General features: G+C 35.3%; 1 protein-coding gene across 2 annotated transcripts in view; it reads left to right on the plus strand.

Annotated features, from left to right (window-relative positions):
- LOC140799411 (uncharacterized) overlaps window positions 1-24,889 on the plus strand; it is a 66,498-nt gene that overhangs the window by 28,135 nt on the left and 13,474 nt on the right. For both annotated transcript variants that reach the window (XM_073153750.1, XM_073153751.1), the window contains 11 exons: window positions 1,119-1,238; window positions 2,996-3,081; window positions 3,200-3,310; window positions 4,624-4,695; window positions 8,567-8,655; window positions 10,547-10,692; window positions 10,969-11,112; window positions 11,211-11,318; window positions 12,306-12,416; window positions 15,819-15,920; window positions 16,036-16,146. In XM_073153750.1, the coding sequence (XP_073009851.1) occupies window positions 1,119-1,238; window positions 2,996-3,081; window positions 3,200-3,310; window positions 4,624-4,695; window positions 8,567-8,655; window positions 10,547-10,692; window positions 10,969-11,112; window positions 11,211-11,318; window positions 12,306-12,416; window positions 15,819-15,920; window positions 16,036-16,146 (1,200 nt within the window). The remainder of the gene's footprint in view (window positions 1-1,118; window positions 1,239-2,995; window positions 3,082-3,199; window positions 3,311-4,623; window positions 4,696-8,566; window positions 8,656-10,546; window positions 10,693-10,968; window positions 11,113-11,210; window positions 11,319-12,305; window positions 12,417-15,818; window positions 15,921-16,035; window positions 16,147-24,889) is intronic.

Here is a 24,889-nt window from a genome sequence, read left to right on the forward strand (position 1 = left end):
TTAATATAAGCAACTCATAGGCTCATAGGTCATAGCACTAAAGTTTAAAAAGTATATCTATCAACATTTCATAATTTGTATAACACCAAAATGAGAGTAGTCATAAGTCAGTAGTGTAATTGACAATGATATTAATTATTTATTCATATAAGAAGGGCACAAAAATTAATTTAACAAAACTATAAACTAAAAAGAACAAATAACTATGTAATAAATTTTTAAGCATCGACTTTACCTTAGATTCAACGAGTGTGCTAAACAGTGAAGAAGAGTATTGCTTTCATCCCGTCTATCAATCATATCATCCCACGTTATATAAATCAAATAGAGGCGAAGTTTGTTAGTGTCGGCAAATCTTAGCATTGAATAAATAGGCTCAGTAAAAAAAAAAATAGGCGAAGTTTGTTAGTGCCTTTCCTATATCATCCTCTTTTGTATAGAAATTTCATTTATCACTAACAAATATCATTTTAATTTTAGCCATTGACTGTCTATCCTATTTTAATTTCCAGGTACTAGAGTATCAGTGTTGGCCATACCAATCGGGGTGGCCATATCAACCCTAGCTGTAACATGGCCTGTCCCTTTTATAGTCTGAAATATTATAGTTTTCGGGTTTCAGTCCTGTGTGATCTCTTGTTACCATTAGCCCATTAAGGCACTAACCAAGCCATATAATATATGGTTCCTGTTAAATGTCTTTAAGAATGATTTTCAAGTCATTATCCAACATATAGCTCAACAAAGCCTTAAACTATCAAGATCATTTTGAGCAAAAAGTCAACACATATAGCTCTTTCATGTCAACACATATAACTCTGCCAATGTATTGGTGTTGATGATAATTCATAATCTGGAATATTTTTCAGGTTATATAGTGTATTCCTTCCTTTATTTTTATTGTCCTTGTTGGTTGTGTATAGTAGATAATATATATTAAAAAAAATTCTCTAGACAAATGTATGATGTATATAGTTTCTTCTTAAATTGAAAAGCTTGATTTAGCAAATTAATTGTTATTGAGATTGAGATTAGCATTGCTTTGTCCGTTTTTTCTTTGTAGTATCAGTTTTTCTAGATTTTTTTTATAATTTCTAACAAGTTCTGTATCTACCTAGTGCGCACACTCTGGAATTCTTCTTTTTCTGTTTAAACTGGTACAAGGGCTCCATTCATACAATTTTGAGGAAGTCTATCATATTGTTGACCTACTTTGTCGGTTAATATCTACTAACAAGGTAATCATTTGATTTGTTACTTTATTTTCCATGCTCTCATTTATTTTTCACGATGCTATGTCAACCTTGTATCTACCTGACAGCCATGTGGATAAGCATTTGTATATTTTTCTGTTTGTTGTTTCCTGAGTTTACATCTGTTGTCTGTTATAGCTGTAAAAATGCCTATATAAATAAAATATTCTTTTGTCTGTATTGTTTTTTTTCTTCTGTATTTTCTTCCTGTCATATATTCTTTAATATGAAAATGTCTTAATTAGGACACATGAAAAGTTTGCTATACGTATATGCTGTACCAGGATTCTCTTTGTAGTTTTGAAGTGCCACCAGCTTGTCAAATGCAGTCTTTGGTGCGTGGACAAGAAGAGCCATAACACTGCTTAATTAGCTTCAGATATGAAATTATTTATCTGATGGATATAGACGTCTTGACTGTTAGGTTTACCAAGCATAAATTCTTCAGTAAGGGAAAGCTGGTTCCTCGCCCTAGGCTCACTCGTGTCCTCCATTAGGTTGTCTTTTTGAGCCAACCTCAAATTTTTCATGATACGAGATACAACATAGTTAGGAATAGGATAATATGGTCTTAGATTTCTTTCTCGTATTGGGCTTAAGATTATAAAGTTCACTTGGATTCAAACTTTTTTCTGGGATGTATTTTTGGTTGCTCTGTTTTCTTTTGAGTAAGATGATGTGGTGCAAATATATCTTGGAGGGCACATAGTATAATTACCAATGACTGATGTGATCTCTGTCTTGGTATCTGGTGATGCCATTTGGGCAGAGGTTCACTTGGAGTTTTGATTAGTAGCATACATGGACATTTCTTGTGACCTTTTAGGTTAGGTAATCTTATTTTGGTGATGTCCTTATTGTAACTAACTTAATCTAGGAGTTTCATTAAGTCTAGTTAATGAAGCTAATGGCAGTGTGCGTACTACAAATATTTGGTAAAACACAGGATGCAGGGGTCAATTTGCAAATATAAGAAGTGCAGGGTGCAAACCACATAACATATACGACAAAATATAGGTTGTTAAATGCAAATTTGCCTAATATATAATTTCTCAGTGCATGTACACAAGTTGGCACATATGCACAAATATATCTTTTGTCCCTATCCATGCTTCGTAGCTTCTTGCATGTTTGTTATGTGTATATGTGATATTACTTCTTATTACTTCTTTTATTTTCTTACATGAATGTAGCTATTAGCCCATGGAGTTGTATTCTTTGGATGCCATCCACAAATATGATAACTGCCACATTATATAAAAAAGTTGTTAGATCTTACGCATGATACAGTGCCATATAATGTCTGTATTTAGATTTAGATAGATGGTATATCGAGATGTTTGCAATGTAAATTATATATTAATTATTGAACATTATCCTGTAGATTAAGAATTGAAGTTTGAGTTCATTAAGGATTTTACGACTAAAATTGGTCACTTATTAAGAAACAGAATATTGTATGGTTATTTATAAGAATATAGTGGCATGTTGGATCATGTAGATTTTTTTTTTTTTTTGCAATCATTAAGTGGAACAAGTTAGTCTTATGAGCAAATGGTCTACATTAACATTTACTTTCACTTTGCCCTTATAAGTCATGCTAAAATGAGCTTCGAGATTTCTTGATTTTTCATAGTTCTTTATTATTTGAGGTCTATTTTTTATTCCTTTTTGTTTGTAATTCTTATTTCTTTTTGTGTTTCCCATAATATTCCATTTTTTATCCAAATAATATCTTGTAGGCATTGTGTCTTTCTTTGCTACATGCTGAGAAGTCATTAGCTGTTGGAGTTTCAAAAGAGTTAGGGCAAATTGAGAAGGATGTTAGGTTGGTAAATAACTAAATATGCTAAAGTTCTATATATGGTATAACGTTCTTTTGTCCAAAACTTTACATGGTATAATGTTCTTTTGTCTAAAAGTTTACTTCGTTTTTGCTCTGCCAGGATTGATGTTGTCAACATTATTTGCACTTCGATGTTCAATTTAATCCAAGATGTGAACAATATCAGTGTGGTCTCCAATTTTTTCAAAATGTTGGCAGAATTTTTGAATTGGTATGCCTTGATTTTCAAACCATCTTATATGTTAACCTTCTTTCTAGTTGTTCACAAGAAATCTTTTTAGTCTCTCAGTTATACTAGTTTTGTTTGTTGGCAATCATATTGCCATCTTATTATGGTCTTTATGTACCAACAATATCAGATTTGTAACTGAATCTTTTCCCAGTTGATGAAGATGGTTCATGCTTATTGCTTTTTGGCAGTTATTTAGTTCTTTATTTCTTCCTCTTTTTCGTGAGGCACACAATATTTTATATGTTGTGTATTTTGAAGTTGCGAAAGTAAATGTTACATAACTTATGTTATGTTTGAACAATTCAAGAATGAGTGGTGGCACTTCATTTGGGACTATCTTAATTTAGATAATTAAGTTTCCTGTTTTTGTGAGTGATAAGTGATGTCTATGAGCCCTTGCAAGTGTTTACATGACCAAATACTTGTAAGACCAAAGCTTTCATTTAGTAAGTCCTTCTCTCCCCCTGTAACCCTCTCCATTTAGTGGCTTTCCTCTTCACAGCAATGGTATTTTTTCGCACTGCGCCCAACTGTACCAGAACCATTACTCACGTTTCACCATCACCTATATCAACCCTGGCCTTAATTCATCTACCATTTACTACATCTAAACCCTAGATCAACCAATCGCTAAGCTACGCCTTATTGCTATTTTCCTTTCAGTCTAGACACTACTTCATGAACCCTTACAATCCTAGGAAGTCTCTCTTAAAGTTTCAACTGCAAAAAATCACCTGATTGGGTTGTCCATACTCAGTAGCCTGCATTGGTGTGCACCACTTCTAAATATCCGTAAACAGCTGAGTGCCAGACCGAGCTTGGTGCGCGCTGCAACTAGGCAACAACAAAAGAATTTATTAGCTGTCTAGGGCTCTTTCGACTGCGATCCTCAGTTGGGTAAGATCCGCTTGGTACCAGAGCTAGTTGGACCGTATCATTTGGAGATTACATATTATGCTTGGAGTTTTCCATGTTATCCCTCTATGTACAGTCCTAGAATTTGATTTTTTTTTTTTGAAAAATATGAGAGAGAATATCTTCTATGTGAGAGACTGCTACATGGAATCATCTTTATGTTAGAAAATGGTTATATTCTTTTCTGGATCTAATTTGAATTCTTTGAAAAATCTCACAGCAGGAATAATATTCTTTTCTGGATCTATTAGAACTTATCTTTATGTTTTATCATAAGTAAATATAACTTTAGCTTGAATTTTCGTTAAGTTTTGTCATCAATAGTTCTTAATCAAAATAGTTCACATAATGGTAATGCTGCTTTGTTGTTGATGTAGTGCACCTTCTCATGTCTTTGAGTTGGCAATGAAATCTCCTGTCTTCGCAACAGAAATAAATGGTCCATCAAGGTGAATATGTTGTGAATTTGTGTTATTATATTATTCTCTTAAATTCTAGTTGAATTGTGACAATTTCCATTACTGGTGGTGGCATTATTGAAAAGATCTTGATTTTGTGTTACTTTCTAGTTTCGTCAATTTAGACTATTATACATGAAGATCTTTACTACCATTTTCTTCCATTTGTGAACTATGGCAGCTGAAAGGTGGGCTTGCATTTTCAAGATAAAACAATAATTAACATGAAATTCTATGCTGCAATACATGGGCCATGTTACCTTGCATGTACTATAGTGAATAAGTGTTAGCGGCTTGGTGCCAGCATGAAATTTGTTGTCGCATAGCATAGTGGAGGCTTTTAAATCCTTGGGAATTTGTGATTTCATTGTTCATATGGGTTAGGCTTAATAAATTAGGATCTCCACAATGCTATTGTGGAGATCTTCAAGTGCATGCTGCTCCAAGGTACTGCACAAATTCTGTATGTGGAACCTTGGCATGCATTCTGCTGAGGTACTGCAGGTTCCAATGAATTGGGTTCTTATGTAGCTTACATCTTTCAATAGTAGTCACCAATTTTAACTTATTCTTGTAATTGATCCCTTTGGCTGTTTCACTTCAACCTTTAATAGCATTTTATGCTTGGTTTCTTCACATTATTTTGTGAATTAGTTCTTTCATGCCTGTTTTCTCATTTACTGGTTAGATATGGATAACTTACACTCAGAAGTGCCTATGATATAAGCTGTTCTATTCAAATTATATGCAAACAATAACAGTGGGTTTTTCTTAGTCTTCTGAATTTGCTAGATTATATTTGATCATTCTTGTAATCCTTCATGAGGCTAATATGGCAGACTTGCTTATGGTGCTTAGGATATCGCTAATATAGAAGACTAGTCTTATAGAGTTATTATGTTTTTCTCACAGAAATTCAGTCAAGAGGTTAATCAATGAATCATGATTATTTGAAATTCAGCATTACATAACCATTAAGAATTGTAGTGAAGTAGAAAGGAATGGTTGAAGAGGTCCTAAGGAGCTGTTTCATTGCCTTGCGCTAGCAGTATCAGAGTGAATAAACAGAGTCCCAGGAATTGGCTGTTGATCCAGTGTTTATACAATATTTCAAATTGTGCATGTGTGATATGAGTGATTTTAAAATTAGCTTTAACATGATGTAATTTTGCTTCTTGGATAACGAGTACACTCCCCATGTTTGTCCACTTGCCTATTGGTACCTAATAAATATTCCCCGACAAAAAGAGCACCGGTACCAATAACATCGGGCATTTATGGATGATATCTTCCCGGACAGAAAGATCCTACGGTCTTATGACCCCATTCACTTTAGCCGTTGGTTGGCCAGAGAGCTCTTCACAATTGCAAATCTCTCTCAATTGAATAAATGGACCTGTTGTTACGACGAATGGTGACGCCTGACGGGCGCAAGTTCTTAGTAATCGTCCACTTTGATGATTGCAATTGATTATTGTCTTCTCAGCACCAATATGTGAATGATGGGAATAGGGAAGCTCGACAAAAATCGAGAGAGGGGACATGGTGGAAGAGATCGAGAGGGGGGAGATGCTGGAAGAGATTGAGAAAAGGGAGATGGTGGATGAGATCAAAAATCCCCCATTCTTGATTTTACTTGCACCATACAAGAGAAGATTAAGAGAGAGGAGAGACTAGAGAGAGAGAGCAGAGAGAGTTGGCATGACGTGAGTTGACTGCGGTTGAATCGACGGGTAAAATAGTAATTATGTAAGAGTAGTTATAAAATGTACTTTTGATGAATATTGTTTTTATTTTGGAATAGAGCTATTATGATGTTTAGTGGTTGTTCTGGAATAAGAAAAGATATTCTAGAATTAAAAAAAAAAGATATTCTAGAAGTGAATGGGGACTTAGAGTCCTTTCTAATTGGCTTTTTAATTTTTTGAAAGTTAATAAATCATAATGAACTATAAACTTAGCAAGTAAATCAACTCTGCCATGGATATGTTTAACAAAAAAACGATCAGTATATGATACATATAAAAGCAGGACATGAATCATAATGGTATACAAAAGTCGTCTTAGAAAATGAGAATTTCCTTTTCTTGTCTCCATTTCAAAGTTCAATACATAGTAAATTGAATTATAATTCATTTATAATATCTCATATTGCATCGGTTGGTGAACCCACTCTATATAGATGTAATAGCAATTGAAAACCATAATACAGAAAACATGATTTAAAATTTGAGTTGAATATTTCGTAGTACATGAATAATGCTAACCATGTTCATAACATGAATAACAAGACACAAGTAAATGTCATCTTTCTTGAATCTGTGCTCATGAATCCACGTCAACTAGAAATCATCTTCGAGATGATGCTCAATTTTCTTTCTCATAGCTGATCCAGTTAGGATCACCAAGAGGTATTATTGAGTTATAAATTTTTTTCTAATTGTTGGGAGAGATTAGATTACATTAGAAAGATTTTTAGTCTAGCCTAGGACTTTTCCATAACCCCACTAGAATTACCCAAAAGGATCACATAGTGTTCAAGAATATGTATATTTCCTAAATTTTAAGATGACTTAAATTACCATAGAAAGATTTTTGATCTAGTCTAGAGATTGTTCTCCCAGTCATACCTATTCATAATCAGGTTTTACTAGATGCACAAAAACATTCTAAGAATTATAACATTGCACGAAGGATAGATGACATGAAGAATAATATAGAATGAAAAATACTATTACACCGAGAATATGGTAATTTATAACAAATAGTATACATATATTTTTTGCAAAATACTGTGGAATAAAACTAAGTGGAACCATTCCATAGTGATCCATATGGTGACTGAGATTTAGCTCTTCATAAATTTATATATGAATTGTCCAAAACTATATGACATGTGGATGCTAATATTTTTTAAGATATATACATCTCAAATCGTCTTTACAAGTCATATATATAAAACATAAAAAAATAGTAATCCAAGATTTTATCCCATAAATTTTCTCAATTCATAGATCTCTTATATTCTATCTATTCATAAAATATTACAAATAAAGATTTCTTTGTATTTCTTATTTTCTGGAAATAAAAGATTACTCTATATATTTTCAGAAAATTTGAAATTCTATTTAAATATAATATTTCTAATATGTTAGTAATATAAAGAAATCATAATCTCCTTTTCTTATTTTGAAAATATAATAAACAGGGTTTTCTATAAAATCAATATAAATTTTGATATCTCTAATTTCTTAATAAATGTTTTTGAATAGTGAATTTCTTAAGCATGTAATATAATTAACATTATCTGAATTAAATTTCTTATGTAAGTAGATTGGACATTATGAAATAGATTTAATAGAATATTCTTTAGTAAAATAACTTCCACTCAGCTCAATTTTATATTATTTGGAATAATAGAGAATTTAAGAAAATATGAGTCGGAACTTGCCGTAATTGTTTAATCCCAAATAATTTTATTTTCGAATCTTAATCATAGTGTTCATGGATTTTGAGGCGAAAAATTAATTTTTTTTCCTTACTTTCGAATCTTCTTTTCTGTTTTCCTTACTTCTCAAAAAGATAATCCCAAATAGGTTTTAAAAAAAGGTGTGATTTAATCTCCTTTCTTATTAATTAGGTAATTTAAGATTTTAATTGATTTAATCGCTGAAAGACAAAGGATAAAACTAAATCCTTCATTATTTAAATGATTATCTCTGATTTCTTATTTATTTATTTATTTTATAAATTATGGGTTGTCACATGTAGTATCTGTTTTGTTTGATATTTTCAGTGAAGTTGAAGAAATGATGCTATCATCTTTCTAAGAGGAGGCTTCTTTTTTTCTTTTGTATTTCAGTGGTTCATGGTTTCTTTCATGTGGTCTTGCCAAGATGTTTTTTGCTGCCTGTGAGGAGGAGAGGGATTGCTGCCTATTGACAACTTCAGGCATGTTTTCTCTTATGATTCTTTTTCCTCGTTTTTGCTATCGACTGCTATGCAATTGTTTAGAATTTGCATTCAACCACGAGTCTAGGTGCCTATGAAGCACGGATACTTTGTTTGTCCTTCCATACCGGTATCCGATAAGTAACGGATATCAATACCAAGGTTTCAAAAATCGGGATCGGGATCGGGATCGGCCGTTCGGAAAAACGATACATATCGGCCGTATCGGCTACCTGTATTGGATCAGACTATTTTAAAAATGTTGAGAAACTTCTAAAAATTTAGAAAAAATTATAAGAAAATAAGAAATAATAATTATTCATATATAAAGTCTAAAAAGTAAAAATCTCTCTTCCTTTTTGTCTTCTTTTCTATCACTCTAACTATTAGTCTGAAGTATCCATTCTCTCCTACTCTCTCTCTCTCTCTCCCGCACCCTCTTTTTTTTTATCTTTCCCTCTCCCTCACTCTCTCTTCCTTTTTCCCTCTCTCTCTCTCTCTCTCTATCTCCCTCACTCTCTCTTCCTCTTTCCCTCTCTCTCTCCCTCTCTCTCTCTAGATGCTGTTGCTGCAGGTGGCTGCTACAGGTCGAAACCAGCCTTCGGCTTGGCTGATCCCGATCCGTTTCAGCCGATCCCACTCGGGATCGGCCGAAACTGGAAACTATGATCAATACTACATTGATACGGCTTCGTACGTATCGAATACGATTGGAGGAGTATCTAAATTTAATAAATTAATTTTAATGTTCTGATATGGCTTAGATACGATAGGATACAGCTTTGATACAATGTGATATGACTCTAATACGTTTCCTGATAATCTAATCATTTTTCTTTTTTTTGCTAAAAGATGATATAAAACTTATACTTATATATTGGATTATCCAATCCTTCATGATACTTCAAGGTTTTGTTTGTTTGATAATGAATTAAACATATAACTTGAAGGCTATTTAAAGATCTAAATTAATTGTAGATTAATAGTTGAATTAGGTTTCAATGTTTTACCAACATTTTGAGTTTCATATAAGATTTTTTTATAATATTATTATAAAATTTTAGGCATGTAGATATTAAATATGTAGCTTTCTTTATGTTATCACTACTAAGATAATCATTTTTTATCATATGTTGTAATAGTTGATGGTAGATGGAAAATGTATTATTTATTTATTTATTGGCATATTTATACTGTATCTGCATTCTACTTTTAAGTATTTGTCGTATCCCCATATCCGTATCTTCGTATCCCCATATCTATATCTTCTATCCTCGTATCTCGTATCCGTATTCATGCTTCATAGTTGAGCACTATCATTCATTGTGGTGCTTATATATATTTGTTAGGACTCTTGATGGACTTATTGCAGTTCTTTTTCTCCATTTCAACACATGGCTGTACAATCTTAATATTCATCTTGATTCAAATATTTTGAACTGGTGCAGAATCTAGATGATGCCTGAGTTACCAATATATTTGGATAATTTGAGATCTGCTCTTCTGTGGTTTATAGTCGGTTGATCTTTAAACCATTAGTTTTCTTGATTGCATGTAATGTCTTTACTATTGTAGAATTTCTATTGAGAACATGAAAAACATCATATTTTACAAGAATAATGCTGAATACATGAGCTGTCGTTTCTTTTCCTCAAAAGTAACTGGTCCATGTCTTAATGCCTTACATTATTTATCTGGGTAAGTACTTACTTCCGTTAGTGAACATATCGCATAACTTCCATGAAACCCTGTAGTTACTTGAAAACACCAAAACACCATATGTTCTTTAGATGTTTGTTATTGTTATCAGATGTAACTAATTAATGTCTGTGATTTTTTCTCTACCTATATTTCCTCCAATTGTTCTCTGAGAAATTGTGATGCCTCCCAGTGCTAGATTTCATTATTCAGGTTTTAGAGAAAGGGGCAGAGGATAGTGTGCTTTCTGCACTTATTGAATTTTTTCTTCAATTTGTCCTGGTTAATCATATGCACTGGAAGTACAAAAAGCATTCTCGTTGGAAAGCAACTCTCAAGGTATATCTTAGACTCGCTAGTGTCATCTCATTTGTTACCATATTTTGCAGGATCTTGTACTTCTATTCTAGTATTGCTATTGCCCTGTTAGCTGAAAAGATAATAATTTTGTACGGAAATTTGTATTAATATCTAAAACCTTTGGACAAATTTTGACTTACCTTGTTAAATTGAAAGGGGATCTTCTTTGTTTAGATTACTGCACTATTCTCTTCTAATTATTTTAAGCAGAGAAATAACAAGGCTTTCACATTTGATTTATATTCTTATTTGTAGATTTTGGAATTGCTGAGAAGTTGTATTAAAACTATCCCAGTTTCTAGTACGCTTGGTGGCGTCATTCAGGACATTTTACTGTATGATTCATCAGTTCACAACATTCTTTTGCGGATTATGTTTATGTCAACACAATCATTAGAGGTTGGTAATTTGATACTGTTTTATTTTCATCGTGCATATCACTTCTACTTCCATAATTCTATACTTTGTTTTGCAATCAACTGATAAAACATATCCAGATGTTATATGCTAGTCACCATCGTGAGTTGAAGGAGATAGAGGATCTACACCTTGTCATCTGTTTGGCACTTGACATTGTACATTCCATGTTGGCTGCTCTGTCGGAGGTAATTCCCTGTTCTTGCATTTGGATGTTCTCCTGTTACAAACTAATATTTTAGTCTTCTAGATACCAATGATATTTATTTTGGTTATTGGGGTTGTAACCTGGGTATCTTACAAATCACTATGCCATGATACAAAACATCTTATCAGTCGGTCACCGTGAATAGTGTTGATTACCTGATTAACTCCTGAAGACAAGGACATCTTGTATTGCCATCCTGAACTGTGGTATCTGCACCTTTATGTGCAACATATTTGTGTTTGCAGTCATCATCTTGCTGCCCCAATACAGACACACACTTGTGCACGCACACACACAGATTGTCGGACTGCATACCAGTTACATGTGTGATGATTTGGGTTACACAGGCTGCAAATACTTAGATTTTGAAGCCTAAGCACAAGATATTATTTATATATTATTAATCTTATTTTTTAATTGTTAATGTTTTAGCAGTTGATATACTTATTTCTTACATTAGCTTATTAGGAACTTCAACTTAATCTTTGTGAAGCTTTTTTAAGTTGCATCATTATATCATATACTTTACATGATCATTTGGTATATAGCAGCATATATTCTTATTATTGATTATTTATAAAGTAGTCCTATTTCCATAACAAAAACTAGACTGAAAATGATACCACCACATGGATTAATTTTGATGTTGTCTGATAATTATGAGACCATGAAGGACCCTATACTCCATAATCTGTTCTGGATGTGAGGATGGTGCTAATGTTTCTTTTCTTCAGTACTCTATGGAAAAACAAATCTAACGAAGTACTAACATAATATCTAACTATTAGAAAAAATAATTTAATCTTACTCATAATGTGTGGATATAACAATTAGCATTCATATATATATATTCCCCTTTATTCTCCACTTTTAACACATACTTTGCACTTATTATTTGTGCTGCATAATTTAATCTTTTACTTTTTGAAAACTAATACTGAACACTAGAACTTCTTGAAATTTTCAGGAATCTTTTACGGATCAGCCAGCCTTTGTCAATATGGTTCTGTCATCAGCATCAAAACCAATGCCGTTCATTACAGCTGTGACATCATTAGTTTCGTTCTTCCACAATCCTGTAAGGCTATTTTTTCATGTTTCAACTTTCCATGCAACAAACTTTTTTCGCGCCCAACTGAAATTTCTAACCTGCACAGATTTTTTGTTTTTGTTTTTTAGCAATTAGGAATAGGATCAATCCAATTTGTCTATTAGTGTTTCTGAAAACCATGTTTACCTCCCTTTGTGCAAGCATTTTCTTATGTAAATTTTAGCTTGTGGAGATTTTCCAACTCTGGATTCTAGGTTAGTTTCTAGTATCCAGGTTGCTGTATCCACTCGTTGCAAATGGTAAGCTTCAGGCAGCAAAACAAGTGCCATATTTTCAGAAGTTGTGCCGTCAATGAGGTACTAGAGAGACTGAAAAATTACTAGCGGGGAGTGAGAGAGAAGCTACATTGTCATTGTTCTCATTTAGAGAAGGGAGGGAAGAGTTAGAAAACCTGCGTCAGGAATGAGGATAGCTCAAGATTGCAATTAGGTTTTCAATAGGTTAAATCTATAGCATATTGAGTATTAGACAATTGGGTCAGCTTAATTGGAAAGTGTGGCCCAGCTCACATTTGGATCTTAACCTTTTAGGGCTTCTTCTCTCATGTTTCAATCATGGATTGAAGTTTCAGCTCATCGCTATCTGGATTAGCTGAAATGAATTAGTCAGTAGATTCAGCCGATCTTGACTCGAAATTGTCCGAAATGAATCGGCCAATACAGTTCATACATATCATGTTTTTGGGCGGCCGATTTCGAACCCAAAACCAATACATATTAATCTTGGTTTCAAATTCCCTTTTGCTTTTGACACACAAGAAAATGCTGAAGATGACAGAGCTAAATGTTGGAGGTTAATGACAATGGCGGGTGAGGGATGCAAATGGAGGATGATAGCAAACAATGATTTTTCTCTACTTAGACCATCAAAATTCTTGGATGCAAATGTGCTGCCCTGCATACATAGTGCCATGTGGCACTTAAATTGTTGCTTGCAACCTTAAGCTCAATCTCGATAGGTTTATATACTTGAAGAAAGAAGAGAGTCCCACATTGGAGTGATCTTATCCTATATTCCTTCATATGGAAAAGTGTTATGAAGGCTAAGAATTCTTTCACAATCGATGTCAAATACCTTGTTGGCAATGGAGAATGAATAAATCCTTGGATCGATAGATGGGCTACAAATACCTTCTTTGCCACTTTTGTCCATTTGGCATACCAGACCCTCAATAGAGGTCATGAAAGCTTAGCCTCCATTGTAAGAATATCTAATTCAGATGATCTACCCTTTATGAAGCATGGATACGAATATGAGATACGAGGATATGGATACGAGATATGAAGACACAGATATGGGGATACGACAAATCTTAAAAGTAGGATACAAATACTACATGGATATGCTAATAAATAAATAGATAATATATTTTCAATCTGTTATCAACCAATGCAACTTATGGTAAAAAATGATTATCCTAGAAATAATAACATGAAAGGAAAGAAAGCTATAGATTTAATATCTACATGCTTAAAATTTTAGAATAATATTGTAACAAAAGGAAACTCAAAATGTTAGTGGAACATTGAAACCTAATTCAGCTATTAATGTACAATTAATTTGGATCTTTAAATGATCTTCAAGTTACATGTTTAATTTGTTATCAAAGCCTTAAAATATCATGAAGTATTGGATAATCCTATATATAAAATATACGTTTTATATCATCTTTTAGCAAAACAAGAAAAAATAAATGATTGGATGATCAAGAAATGTATCAAAGCCATATTGGTGTTGTATCTTGCCATATAGGAGCCGTATTGCTGCCATATTGGGGAATTAATTTTTTTTTCTAATTTAGATACTTCTTCAGCTGTATCCGATACATATTGGGCCATATTGGTATCCGATATATGGAGGGACAATTGAAGTATCCATGCTTCATTGTCTATCCTCATCCTTCAGTGCTCCTCAAAAAAATGACCCACAATTGTTGGAAGATCTTTACGAAATTCAGAATCTGACTACAGGAAAATATTTGACTAATGATCATGATTGGATTATTTGGAAATTTACTCTTGGTGGATAATACACTGTTAAATCTCTCTACAATATCATTTCACAATCTTCCTCTGATTAGCTTATCTCAACAGACTTCACACTAGGGACAACCTAGCAAATAAGTGATTTATGGGTACGATGATCTGTGCCTTCTGCAAAGAACATCCAAAATCCATTGCCTACATCCTCTTCAAATGCAAATACATCAAAAGGAATTTACAGCCATTTTTCTTCAAGACTGGGTCTTCGGAGATGGCCAACTTCTTGGGAGCACTACCATATTTGGAAGGCTCACTGTATCCCCTCTCTTTTAAGGAAAGGTCTTGAAATGCTGCTTGCAATCATCTGTGGAATTTTTAATTTCTCGACTCTTAACTCCATCAGGTTTTTTCTTGGACATCTCTCACCTGTGGAGGAAGTTGGAGCCCTATTATCCTTCTAAGGGTTCCACTACTTTTGAAGTCTTTACCTCGCTCTGGTGCTTCTAATCCTTCTAAGGGTTCCCCTCCCTGCTCTCTAATTCCTATTTCTGTTCTCTCAGTATATCCTTTTTCTTCGATATAATTGGGTATACCCCCTTTCTTGATTGAGCCTTCTTGCTTCTGTTAAAATTTAAGGGGGGTTATCTCGAGGTGGAGGGTTGAATAACCATTCAATGTCCAAAATCTAAATAAAAGGAGAAAAGAAAGGAATAATAAAATAACTTTGTTAATGTAGCTTTTATTGTTTTTACTTGGTTTCTGCACAAACGACGTCATGAAAAGATATAGTTTGTTATTAGATTTTGTGGATTTGAATATTGTTACTTATTTTTATTGTACTACTAGTAGTATAGTACTATTATATCTGCTATGTATTTGCTAGGTTTGCCATACTTTCAATGTGTCATTCATAAATTTTTGACTGCAATAGGGCTGTTCACTCTTGAAGTACTAGTGGTTTATTTCTCTCCTTCCATCCATCTCTCCCTCTCACTCTCAGTCACACACAAACCCCTATTTGTCTGATTGTTGTTCTGTAAGAAATGAATTCATGCTAGTAGCTATCCTGCAAGATTGAATTGGTAACCCTATCAGGACTGTTATTTCCGAGATTTTGTGTAATTGCACATTGTTGTCACTCTTATGCATGGTGAAATTAAGAAAATGTCATCATTGATTGACTTGCAGGATCATTAAGGATTAAATATTGCAGGTGAACAATCGATTGTTTTATTGGATCATGATATCTGAATTTATATTAAATTACAACTTTCATAGACAGCTGTGTTTTATTGAATCATGATCTGAATTTATATTAAATTACAACTTTCATAGACAGCTGCTTGCTCATTCTTCAAGCTTTAACACTGACAGTTTTTATGTGAAGGCAATACAAGCAGCTGCTTCAAGAGTATTTTCCAAAATATGTTTTATAGCTTCACGAATACAGTCGATGGAGAATGCTAATCTTGTTGCTGATGCTATGCAGGTCAAATGTTAACTGTAGAAACTGATTCTTAATATTATAGAGTTGTTTATGGCTAAGATTTTATGTGCTATTTCTAGCTATCTTATCTCTTTTCAATCTTTCTTTATATCTTCAGAATAGCAAACTAAGAGCAGCTATCTATTGCATTTTGGAAGGGAAAAAAAACCAAGATGATACCTTAATTGTTAGCATGTTCAACCTCCTGCATTCTGCTGCTTGTTATCAGGTACTTTTCTTCTCAACACATGAAATTTCTTATAATAATGAAAGCTTCAGAATATATTTCTCATTAACATGAAATGTTGACAAAGGCATCAAGCAATGTAAAAGTTACTTTCTGACAATAAATGCCTTGATACTTTGTGAAAGTGTGTTCCTTTAAAGATCAATAAATATTTCCAAGTACGATAAGCTGATGATTACCACAAACAAAATTAATCAAAAAATTTGCTACAAAGAACAATAGATGTCTCGATATTACAATATATCATCATCATATGCGTATGCATATGCATAGGCACATATACATATACATATGTGGCACATATGTGCATATCCGGTGCCTAAGCAGTCATTGGCCAATAATTGCAGTGAATAGATGGGCACATATGTGTATGCAATCCAGATATGCAACCCATCTTGAAACACCCAAATCTCTAAATACACATGTAAACCGCGTGGGTACATCTCCTCACGCGGTGTATCACATGACCTGTCAGTACAAGGATTTTACAAGGCACACAATAGCACAATTTCACCATAAATAAAACTCAACCAAGAGTCCGTGAAAAAGCTATAGACACAAGTATGTATCTAAATACTAGGCAATGATAACACTCGTTCGGTTAAGTAAAAGTCCGTAGAAATATTAAGAACGAAAGCAGAGATGAACGCCAAGATTTTAACGTGGAAAAACCCAAATAGGAAAAAACCACGGATCCAAACTCGGATCAAAACCAATCACTAGAATAGTAGCAGTTACAAGACTGACTCACAAAACAACCCGTCGATCCAAACGACTTTGTTCTTCTCAGTTTTGCTCGCTAGAACCCACGATTCACTGTTTCTCGTGATTGAAGTCCAACCTCAGTAACCCTTGAGATTGATCTTTCGTCTAGATAACCCTTAAGACGAAAGATTAACATTTTAATGATGAGTGGAACCTTGTTAGTTGAAGAACCGATGTAGCCTCAAGAAATCTCCTTCAATAATGCTTCTTCAACCACCCTACAGATAGGGCATCACAATCCTTATATATGATCTCTAAGATAAAGCCAAATCCAAATCTTATCCGTACTCACAAAAGTCCAATTTTATCAAACTTCGTTGGTGCGTTCGAACGCGGCCCGGGTCCGTTCGAACGGCATGACTTGATCTCAGGTGCGTTCGAACGGGCCCGAGTGCGTTCGAACGCGACAACTTGAATTCTTCAGGTTGCGTTCGAACGCGTTTGTGAATGCAGCTCTCGGTCTGTGTGAATGCAGTACCCGCGTTCGAACGCGTTTGTGAACGCGGCTCTCTGTCTGTGTAAACGCAGTACCCGCGTTCGAACACGTTTGTGAACGCAGCTCTCTGTCTGTGTAAATGCAGTACCCGCGTTCGAACGCGTTTGTGAGGGCGGCTCTCTGTCTGTGTGAACGCAGTACCCGCATTCGAACGCGTTTGTGAACGTTCTAGACTTGTGTAAAGCTCATATACATGAAAAAATACACTTAGAATATTTTGTACGCAATTGCCAACAAATAAAAACCTAACAATCCCCCCCTTTGGCAATTTGTGACAAAACACCTAGGTTAGAAGATATTACAAAGACTTCAAATTAAGCAATCAACAAGACTGGAATATTTTGCACATCAATCTCTGCAAATAAACATATACCAATCCAAGATCAAGTGAAAATAACTTGAAATGAATAAACAACCTAAACACAAGTTATCAATGAAGCATAAGTTCAAAAGTGCTTAAACAGACAAAGTTTACAATTCCTCCAAGCAAAGTTATAAGCAAGGTTAGAAAGATAGAAAGACTCTAATAAACTCCCCCTAATATCATGCTCCCCCTACACACCTAGACACCTAGACACTCTCACTTTTTTTGACACAAATGCCAAAGACTAGGAACTCGGAGGAAACTGATGATGAAGAATTGTCAACACAGAGTCAAGTACAGTCCCCTGACGAGCTTGTTCAGCTCGTAAATCATTCATTGCCGAATGGAGATCTTGCACTTGAGTACTAAGCTGATCGAAACGGTCCAAGTACTGTGGTAACTCCCCCTCAGAGTGAGATGTGTCACCGTCAGAGCTATCATCAGAACTGTCGAGTTGCGATGAGCGACCAGCGGCAGAAGAGGACGGCTTGAGAGGAGACGACTGGTCGTGAGCTTGACTCCGCTTAAGAGTAATCCAATCCAACTGTTTGTGTGAAGTAAAAGAAGGTTTCGAAGCATCCACACGCACCCCACTCTGAGTGCACAAGTTTGTAATAAAGATGCCAAACGGTAACCCCTCACGAGGTGCTTCTTTCTGTGCAGCATCATGTTTCCCTTCCAACGTTCCCCTTTGATCAGTACAGTGCCAGCATATTCATCGACATCTGGAAGTGGAGCAGACATTGGATACTGGAACTCACCATCAGGAAGACAAAGTTCAGCGCGAATAACATCTCAGTCCAAGTATACAGACACCCCACGAACAGTAGAATGTATACAACGGTCTAAAACCGTGGCATTACTAAAAAATTCCCGAACAACTTCCACATAAGTAGTCCCGCTCATCCCACACACCGATAACAATCCTCGCTCAGTAAATATCTGTTCTATCCCCAAAAAAGAAAAATCAGAAATGACCACGGATCGTTCATAGATAACAGGACGGGTGCCAAAATTATGTTTGTAACGCCCCGCAGCCGTAGATGTTGAAAACTTGGTAGTCAAAGTAGGTGAGGAAGGCGGCCTAGGTTTCTTGGAAATTGCAGCTTTTCTAGGCATTCTTGAGAAAGAAACAAGATGCAAGATTCAATACATGCCCAAAGCAAACAAAAAGATAGCAAGAAAAAAAATCCAAGAAATCATGAAGGCCAAAATCCATCGTCCACTTGAAAATGCTAAGATATCACGTTCAATCACATAAGAAACATCAAGATAGTAACTTTAATGTGATCAAAACTCAAAAACGCACGAAATCAATCAAGATCAAGAGACTTAATTGAATAAAAAATAGGAAAATTGATGGATGATCATACCTCGCAAAAGTGAAGAAAAACTAAGAAATTTGGCCGAAATATGCTAGATCCGGAGGAGAACTACCCTTTAAAAGGGTTTGTGGTGAGAAATTTGAAATTTGATAAAAAATACCAAGAACTTGAAGATTTGAGAGGGAGAAAAGGAAGGGTTTCTAGGGTTTGGAAGATAGAAGATGAAAACCTTTGGGTTCGGACGCAATATATAAAGAATCCTCAAATGCGTTCGAACGCACCAATCTGCGCGTTCGAACGTGCCAGTCACCGTGTTCGAACTCAAAAATTTACGTTCGAACGCCCTTTTTTTTTTAAGTAAAAAATCTAAGAAAAAATTAAAAAAAAATCTTTTTGGAGATTCACCTCTAAAAATTCAAAATAGATTCAAGACATAGAATATGACAATCGAATGAAATAAGTCATACACAGATCAATCAAATCATCAAAAGCATATTATAATCAATTCTAATGCATCACTCAAAATTAAATTAATCTTGATTGATCATAACAATATACATATGCAAGGTGAGCATAGATAACATGAAACATTCTTCTTAAATAAACTTTTCTATTTAAACAATGATACAACACAGTAGTTAAACCGACTTAGTATTTAAATTTGCACTTTTCGACTTATTCTCAATAACAGAATAGGAATTTTTCCTGTAATATTTTTTATACATAAACCATATAGGTGCAATGATGGCTTTCACACATGAGTAGATAGCCATTTTCTTGTAGTACATATTAAACAATGTGATAGAAGATATTCACAAACATTAAAATTTTTATTTAATTTGCAAGCAATGTACTGAGTCAAACTGGACTCTAAACAAGATGGCTTTACACAAACTCATTGTAGCCCTTTTCATTGATCTTTTATGAACATATTTGTGATGACTAAGCATGAGGTCAAACTGTGCAAATTAACGTCAATAGTGAGCTATTTAAAAAAAAATCAATGATGTCATGCTCACTCAAGAATAATCACACGTTATGAGTGCATTAAATTTAGTTTAATTATCATAGAAGTCGAGAGAGTAAATAAATCAGAAATAATAAATTTATTCGTACTCACAAAAGTCTAAATTTATCAAACTTCGTTGGTGCGTTCAAACGCGGCTCGGGTGCGTTCGAACGGCATGATTTGATCTCAGGTGCGTTCGAACGCGACAACTTGAATTCTTCAGGTTGCGTTCGAACGCGTTTGTGAACGCAGCTCTCGGTCTGTATGAACGCAATACCCGCGTTCGAACGTGTTTGTAAAGGCAGTACCCGCGTTCGAATGCGTTTGTGAATGCGGCTCTCTGTCTGTGTGAACGTAGTACCCACGTTTGAACGCGATGTGAACTCAACGGCTTTTCTCCAATAATTTTGAAATTTTTTAAACTAGAGATATTGTAGACTTGTGTAAAGCTCATATACATGAAAAAATATACTTGGAATATTTTGTACACAATTGCTAACAAATAAAAACCTAACAGTCCGGATACAAACTCCACAGGCCACAACAAGCCTTCTAAATACACATCCAAAATACATTGTTTAAGTCCAAAATACATCCTTAATCATAACGCCCTCGCAAAAGCTTAATACAACTAATAAACACACTGAAAAAGAAAGGCCGCTACTCCTCGCTACCCGCACCTGTGTCCCCTAGCTCTAAAATAATGCCACCACGAGGTGGTGAGCTTATAGCCCAGCGAGTAGGATCCATACGATCTAAATAATGCAATCGCATGTGTATATATCCAATGTATGCCTATATTTGCTAACAATAACAGTATGCTTATGGAAATGACTTACCATGAGTTACTAAATCAATGCGATCGATAAAGATTACCAGTCACTATCCTGGAACATGCTAGTTCCTAAACAAATCACGATAGGTCCACACTGATATAAAGCTTGATACAATCTCTTATTTATACACATCTCAATCATAGTGTTTACATGTTATGTACAACAATAAAAGAGCAGTTTAGTCATCTCATGTCTACCAAAGCATTAATCATACTTATCATCGCTCACCGAGCTATTCACCACACAGGGTAAATACTCTCAAGAAACAATCATCCATCACATAATCATCCATCATCTCATACATCGAGGGGGGATATATATACATCTAGCAGTAATGCCACCTACACGTGTATGGCGACACTACAAGTGATCAATTGTCTGTGGCCATCAGACTAAGGACCCCGGTCGTAAGCTCATATCTCACTCTCTCTAAATTATCACCATCCTCAACGGGAGAATCAGGAGCCCTCGGCTCATCAACAGACGCCCTAACCCTGCGTCGTCGGGTACCGCTAGAGTTATATCTCCGCCTCACAATCATGTTCTTCTATCATCATAATCTAACTATACAGTATAACTACTTGAATGTCACACAGGCTCCCGACTTCAGGTGTAGGCCGCTAATAGTATAGTCATATAAAATACACTCTACCCTTAACCCTGTGCTGAGTGAGTAAGGGACTGCCTAGTCAGAATCCGACTACTAATGATAGGTGGAAGAGGTGCAGTGTCTATAAATGTATAAAGCATGTCATAGTCATCATGATCGTTACATTCTATATTCACAACAAATATACATCTATGCAAGGGTATACCATACATGATACATGTAGAGCATTATCACACTAATGCTTATGCTACATTAACATTCTCATAATATTATAATGAGTAAGTTATCAATAACTGCATATGTAAAGATATAACATGGTGTACTAAATGCATGCATTAATACCGACATTTCTTACAATGTTATGACAGGTATAATGACTGTAATTATATTATTCTAGATTTGTATAACTCTACTCGCTAGGGGGTCTCCACAGTATGGTAAATCTCGTCAGCTAGCCGGCTCCTCCTGAATCCCAAAATCCTCCTCACGCGGTATCAATCCTATTAATTCACGCAGGTAACGCCATACGTAAGATTAGCGAACTAATAGAATTAATTATCTTATTAGAGCATTTATGTTTGGCAAATACATGAGTCAAGGGTCTCCTAGGGCGAGTCTTATGTTATCCTAAAATTCACATGATACTAAATTGTCATTATGGGGTTAGGCTAATTAAATTAGGTGGAAATAGATAAACGAGGTTATAGAGTCTAAATGGTCCCAAATGGGCTAGACTAGAGGTATTGGGTTAGGCTCAAACCTAACCCAATAGTCAAGGGGGGCCTTGGTGGGCTGCAATTGGACTGCAGCCCATAAGGTCGGCTGAAGTGGGCTGGGGTCCAACCACAGCCCACCCAACTCAAGCCTAGTGGGCTGCGGTCTGACCACAGCCACGAGGGCTCAATGGGTTGTGTCTGACCGCAGCCCACCAAAGGGCTCAGTGGGCTGCGGTATGATCGCAGCCCACTAAGGGGGGTGTGGGGGGTTAAACAACGGCCCCCCACCCTCCCTCGGCATTTCTCTTCTGAGGGAGGAGACGAGGGGCTGCGGCGCGACACGAGGCCGACAGTGCCGGCGGCGGCATAGCACAAGGCCGAGGAGGGGAAGTAACAGGGGAGAAAAAGGAAAAATGGGAGGAGGGCTTACCGAAAGGGGGGGGTGGGGGGGGGTTGGTCGGTAACCCACGAGAAGGAGATGGAGAGAGGTAGTGAGGTGGAGAAATGGTGCGGTCAAGGAGGGGAAGATGAGGATTAATGGAGGTGGGGGGAGGGTAGCGTGCACGGCAAGGGAAAGGGAAGAAGAAGGAGAAGAGGGGATGGGGGGCAGAGTTGCAGGGGCTGACGCACGTGCTCACCGTGTGCGTCAGTCAGAGGGAAATTTTTTTATAATAATTTGGGGTGTTACACATATGCTGTTAGCCACATATAACTGCTGCACCACGAGATTCCAACTAACTCATGGTCTGAGGTTGTTTTCAGGAGTTAAGCCCATGACCTTTGGCTGCAATAGGCACACCTTACCATCTATGAAACAAGAATACAGGATACATGGATATGGAGATACAAATATGGGGATATGATATTCTTAAAAGTAGGTTACGGATACGGCATGGATGCACCAATAAATAAATAAATAATATATTTTCAATTTGTTGTCAACCTATATAATATATGGTAAAAAATGATTACATCTCAATAATAATAAGATAAATAAAGAAAGCTATAGATTTAGTATCTACATACCTAATACTTTAGAATGATATTGTAATAGAATTTGATATAAAATTCAAAATGTTAGTGAAACATTGAAATCTAATTCAGCTATTAATCTATAATTAATTTATGGCTTTCATATGTTTAATTTGTTATCAAATAAACAAAGCTTCACACTATCAAGAATGATTGAGTAATTGTATACACATATGAAATATATGTTTTATATCATCTATCAGCAAAAAAAAAAAAGGATTGGATAATCAAGAAATGTAACAAACTGTATCAGACTCATATCAGCACCATATCAAAACATTAAAATCACTTTTTTTTTAAATTCAAATATTCCACCAACTATATCCGATATGCATCTGTATCAGTGTCGTATTCGGGCTATATCGATGTCGTATCAAGGTTTCTTATATATCGGATACTAATAGGGCTTCCAAAAAAGATTGCCAGTTCACGATGCTCATGAGCTCGGCTCGAGCTCTAAATGTGCTGAGTCGAGCTAAATTTTCTAGCTCGAAATACTAATCAAGTTAAGCCGAGCTGGTCTCAGCTCGCTCGAGCTCGGCTCGAATTTGTTCGATATATATAATTTTTAATACATTATAATATATATTATTTCTATTAATATATTATAGTATAATAGTGCACTTTAATTTCAAATAGGATAATATGGGTTTGAATCCTAGATTTGAAATGTAAAAGATTAATTTTTTAACTTGGTTGGATGACACTTAGTCCCACATTGGAAAATGAAGAGTTGGAAATCATCTTTATATGTACCCAACTCTCAAAAGGTTATATTATTATAGCTAAAAAGGAAACATACAATAAAATGTTTTAAAACCGAGGCAACTTGATCTGAGTCGTGCTAGCTCGATAATGTTATCGAGCCAAGCAAGCCTATATTATTAGGCTCATCTCGAACTCAAGCTCGAGCCTAGCTAAATGTTAATCATTTTCAAGCCGAGCCCAGCTCGACTAGTTTATGCCCCACTATATACCGATACGAAGAGGTAAACGAAATATCCATGCTTCATAGCTTACCATCTTTCTTCATATAATCAATTAAAAAGAAAACCATGTAAATAAGCATTTGTATCAAAACATCTAACAAAATTAACATCATAAAAGAATAGCAGCATGAACTTCATGCAACTAAGATATTCTGCTGAACATCCTAAAAATGTAATATTAGAAGAGAAACGAGAAAACATGCAAAATGCGATTTACTAGATATTCAAATTGGAAACATAAAGGGACCAATAGTTTTCTGGTTCAGGAAAAGTCAGCTTCTTTTGTTTGTCCATCAGAGCTGAAGAGTCAGAAGCAGAATAATGCTTGCTTGCAGCAAAGTAGGAAGGAAACTACTGACTGTAGGAATTTCCTGCAGTCATCTCACATCTGCGGCCTCAAATCCTGCAGTAATTTCCTGCAGTCATCTTTCTTTCCCAATGGACTTATGAAACCCCCCCTTAAGGCCAACAAGGAATCAAACAAATTGTTTAACATCAATGGCTTATTAGCCTGGGCCCTAAGAGTCCACAAATTATGTACCCATACTTAAAGCATAAACTGAACCCAAAGCTTATCAGGCCT

The sequence above is a fragment of the Typha latifolia genome, chromosome 12 (genome assembly GCF_019914945.1).
Source record: "Typha latifolia isolate L0001 chromosome 12, TyphaL0001v2, whole genome shotgun sequence".
NCBI lineage: Eukaryota > Viridiplantae > Streptophyta > Magnoliopsida > Poales > Typhaceae > Typha > Typha latifolia.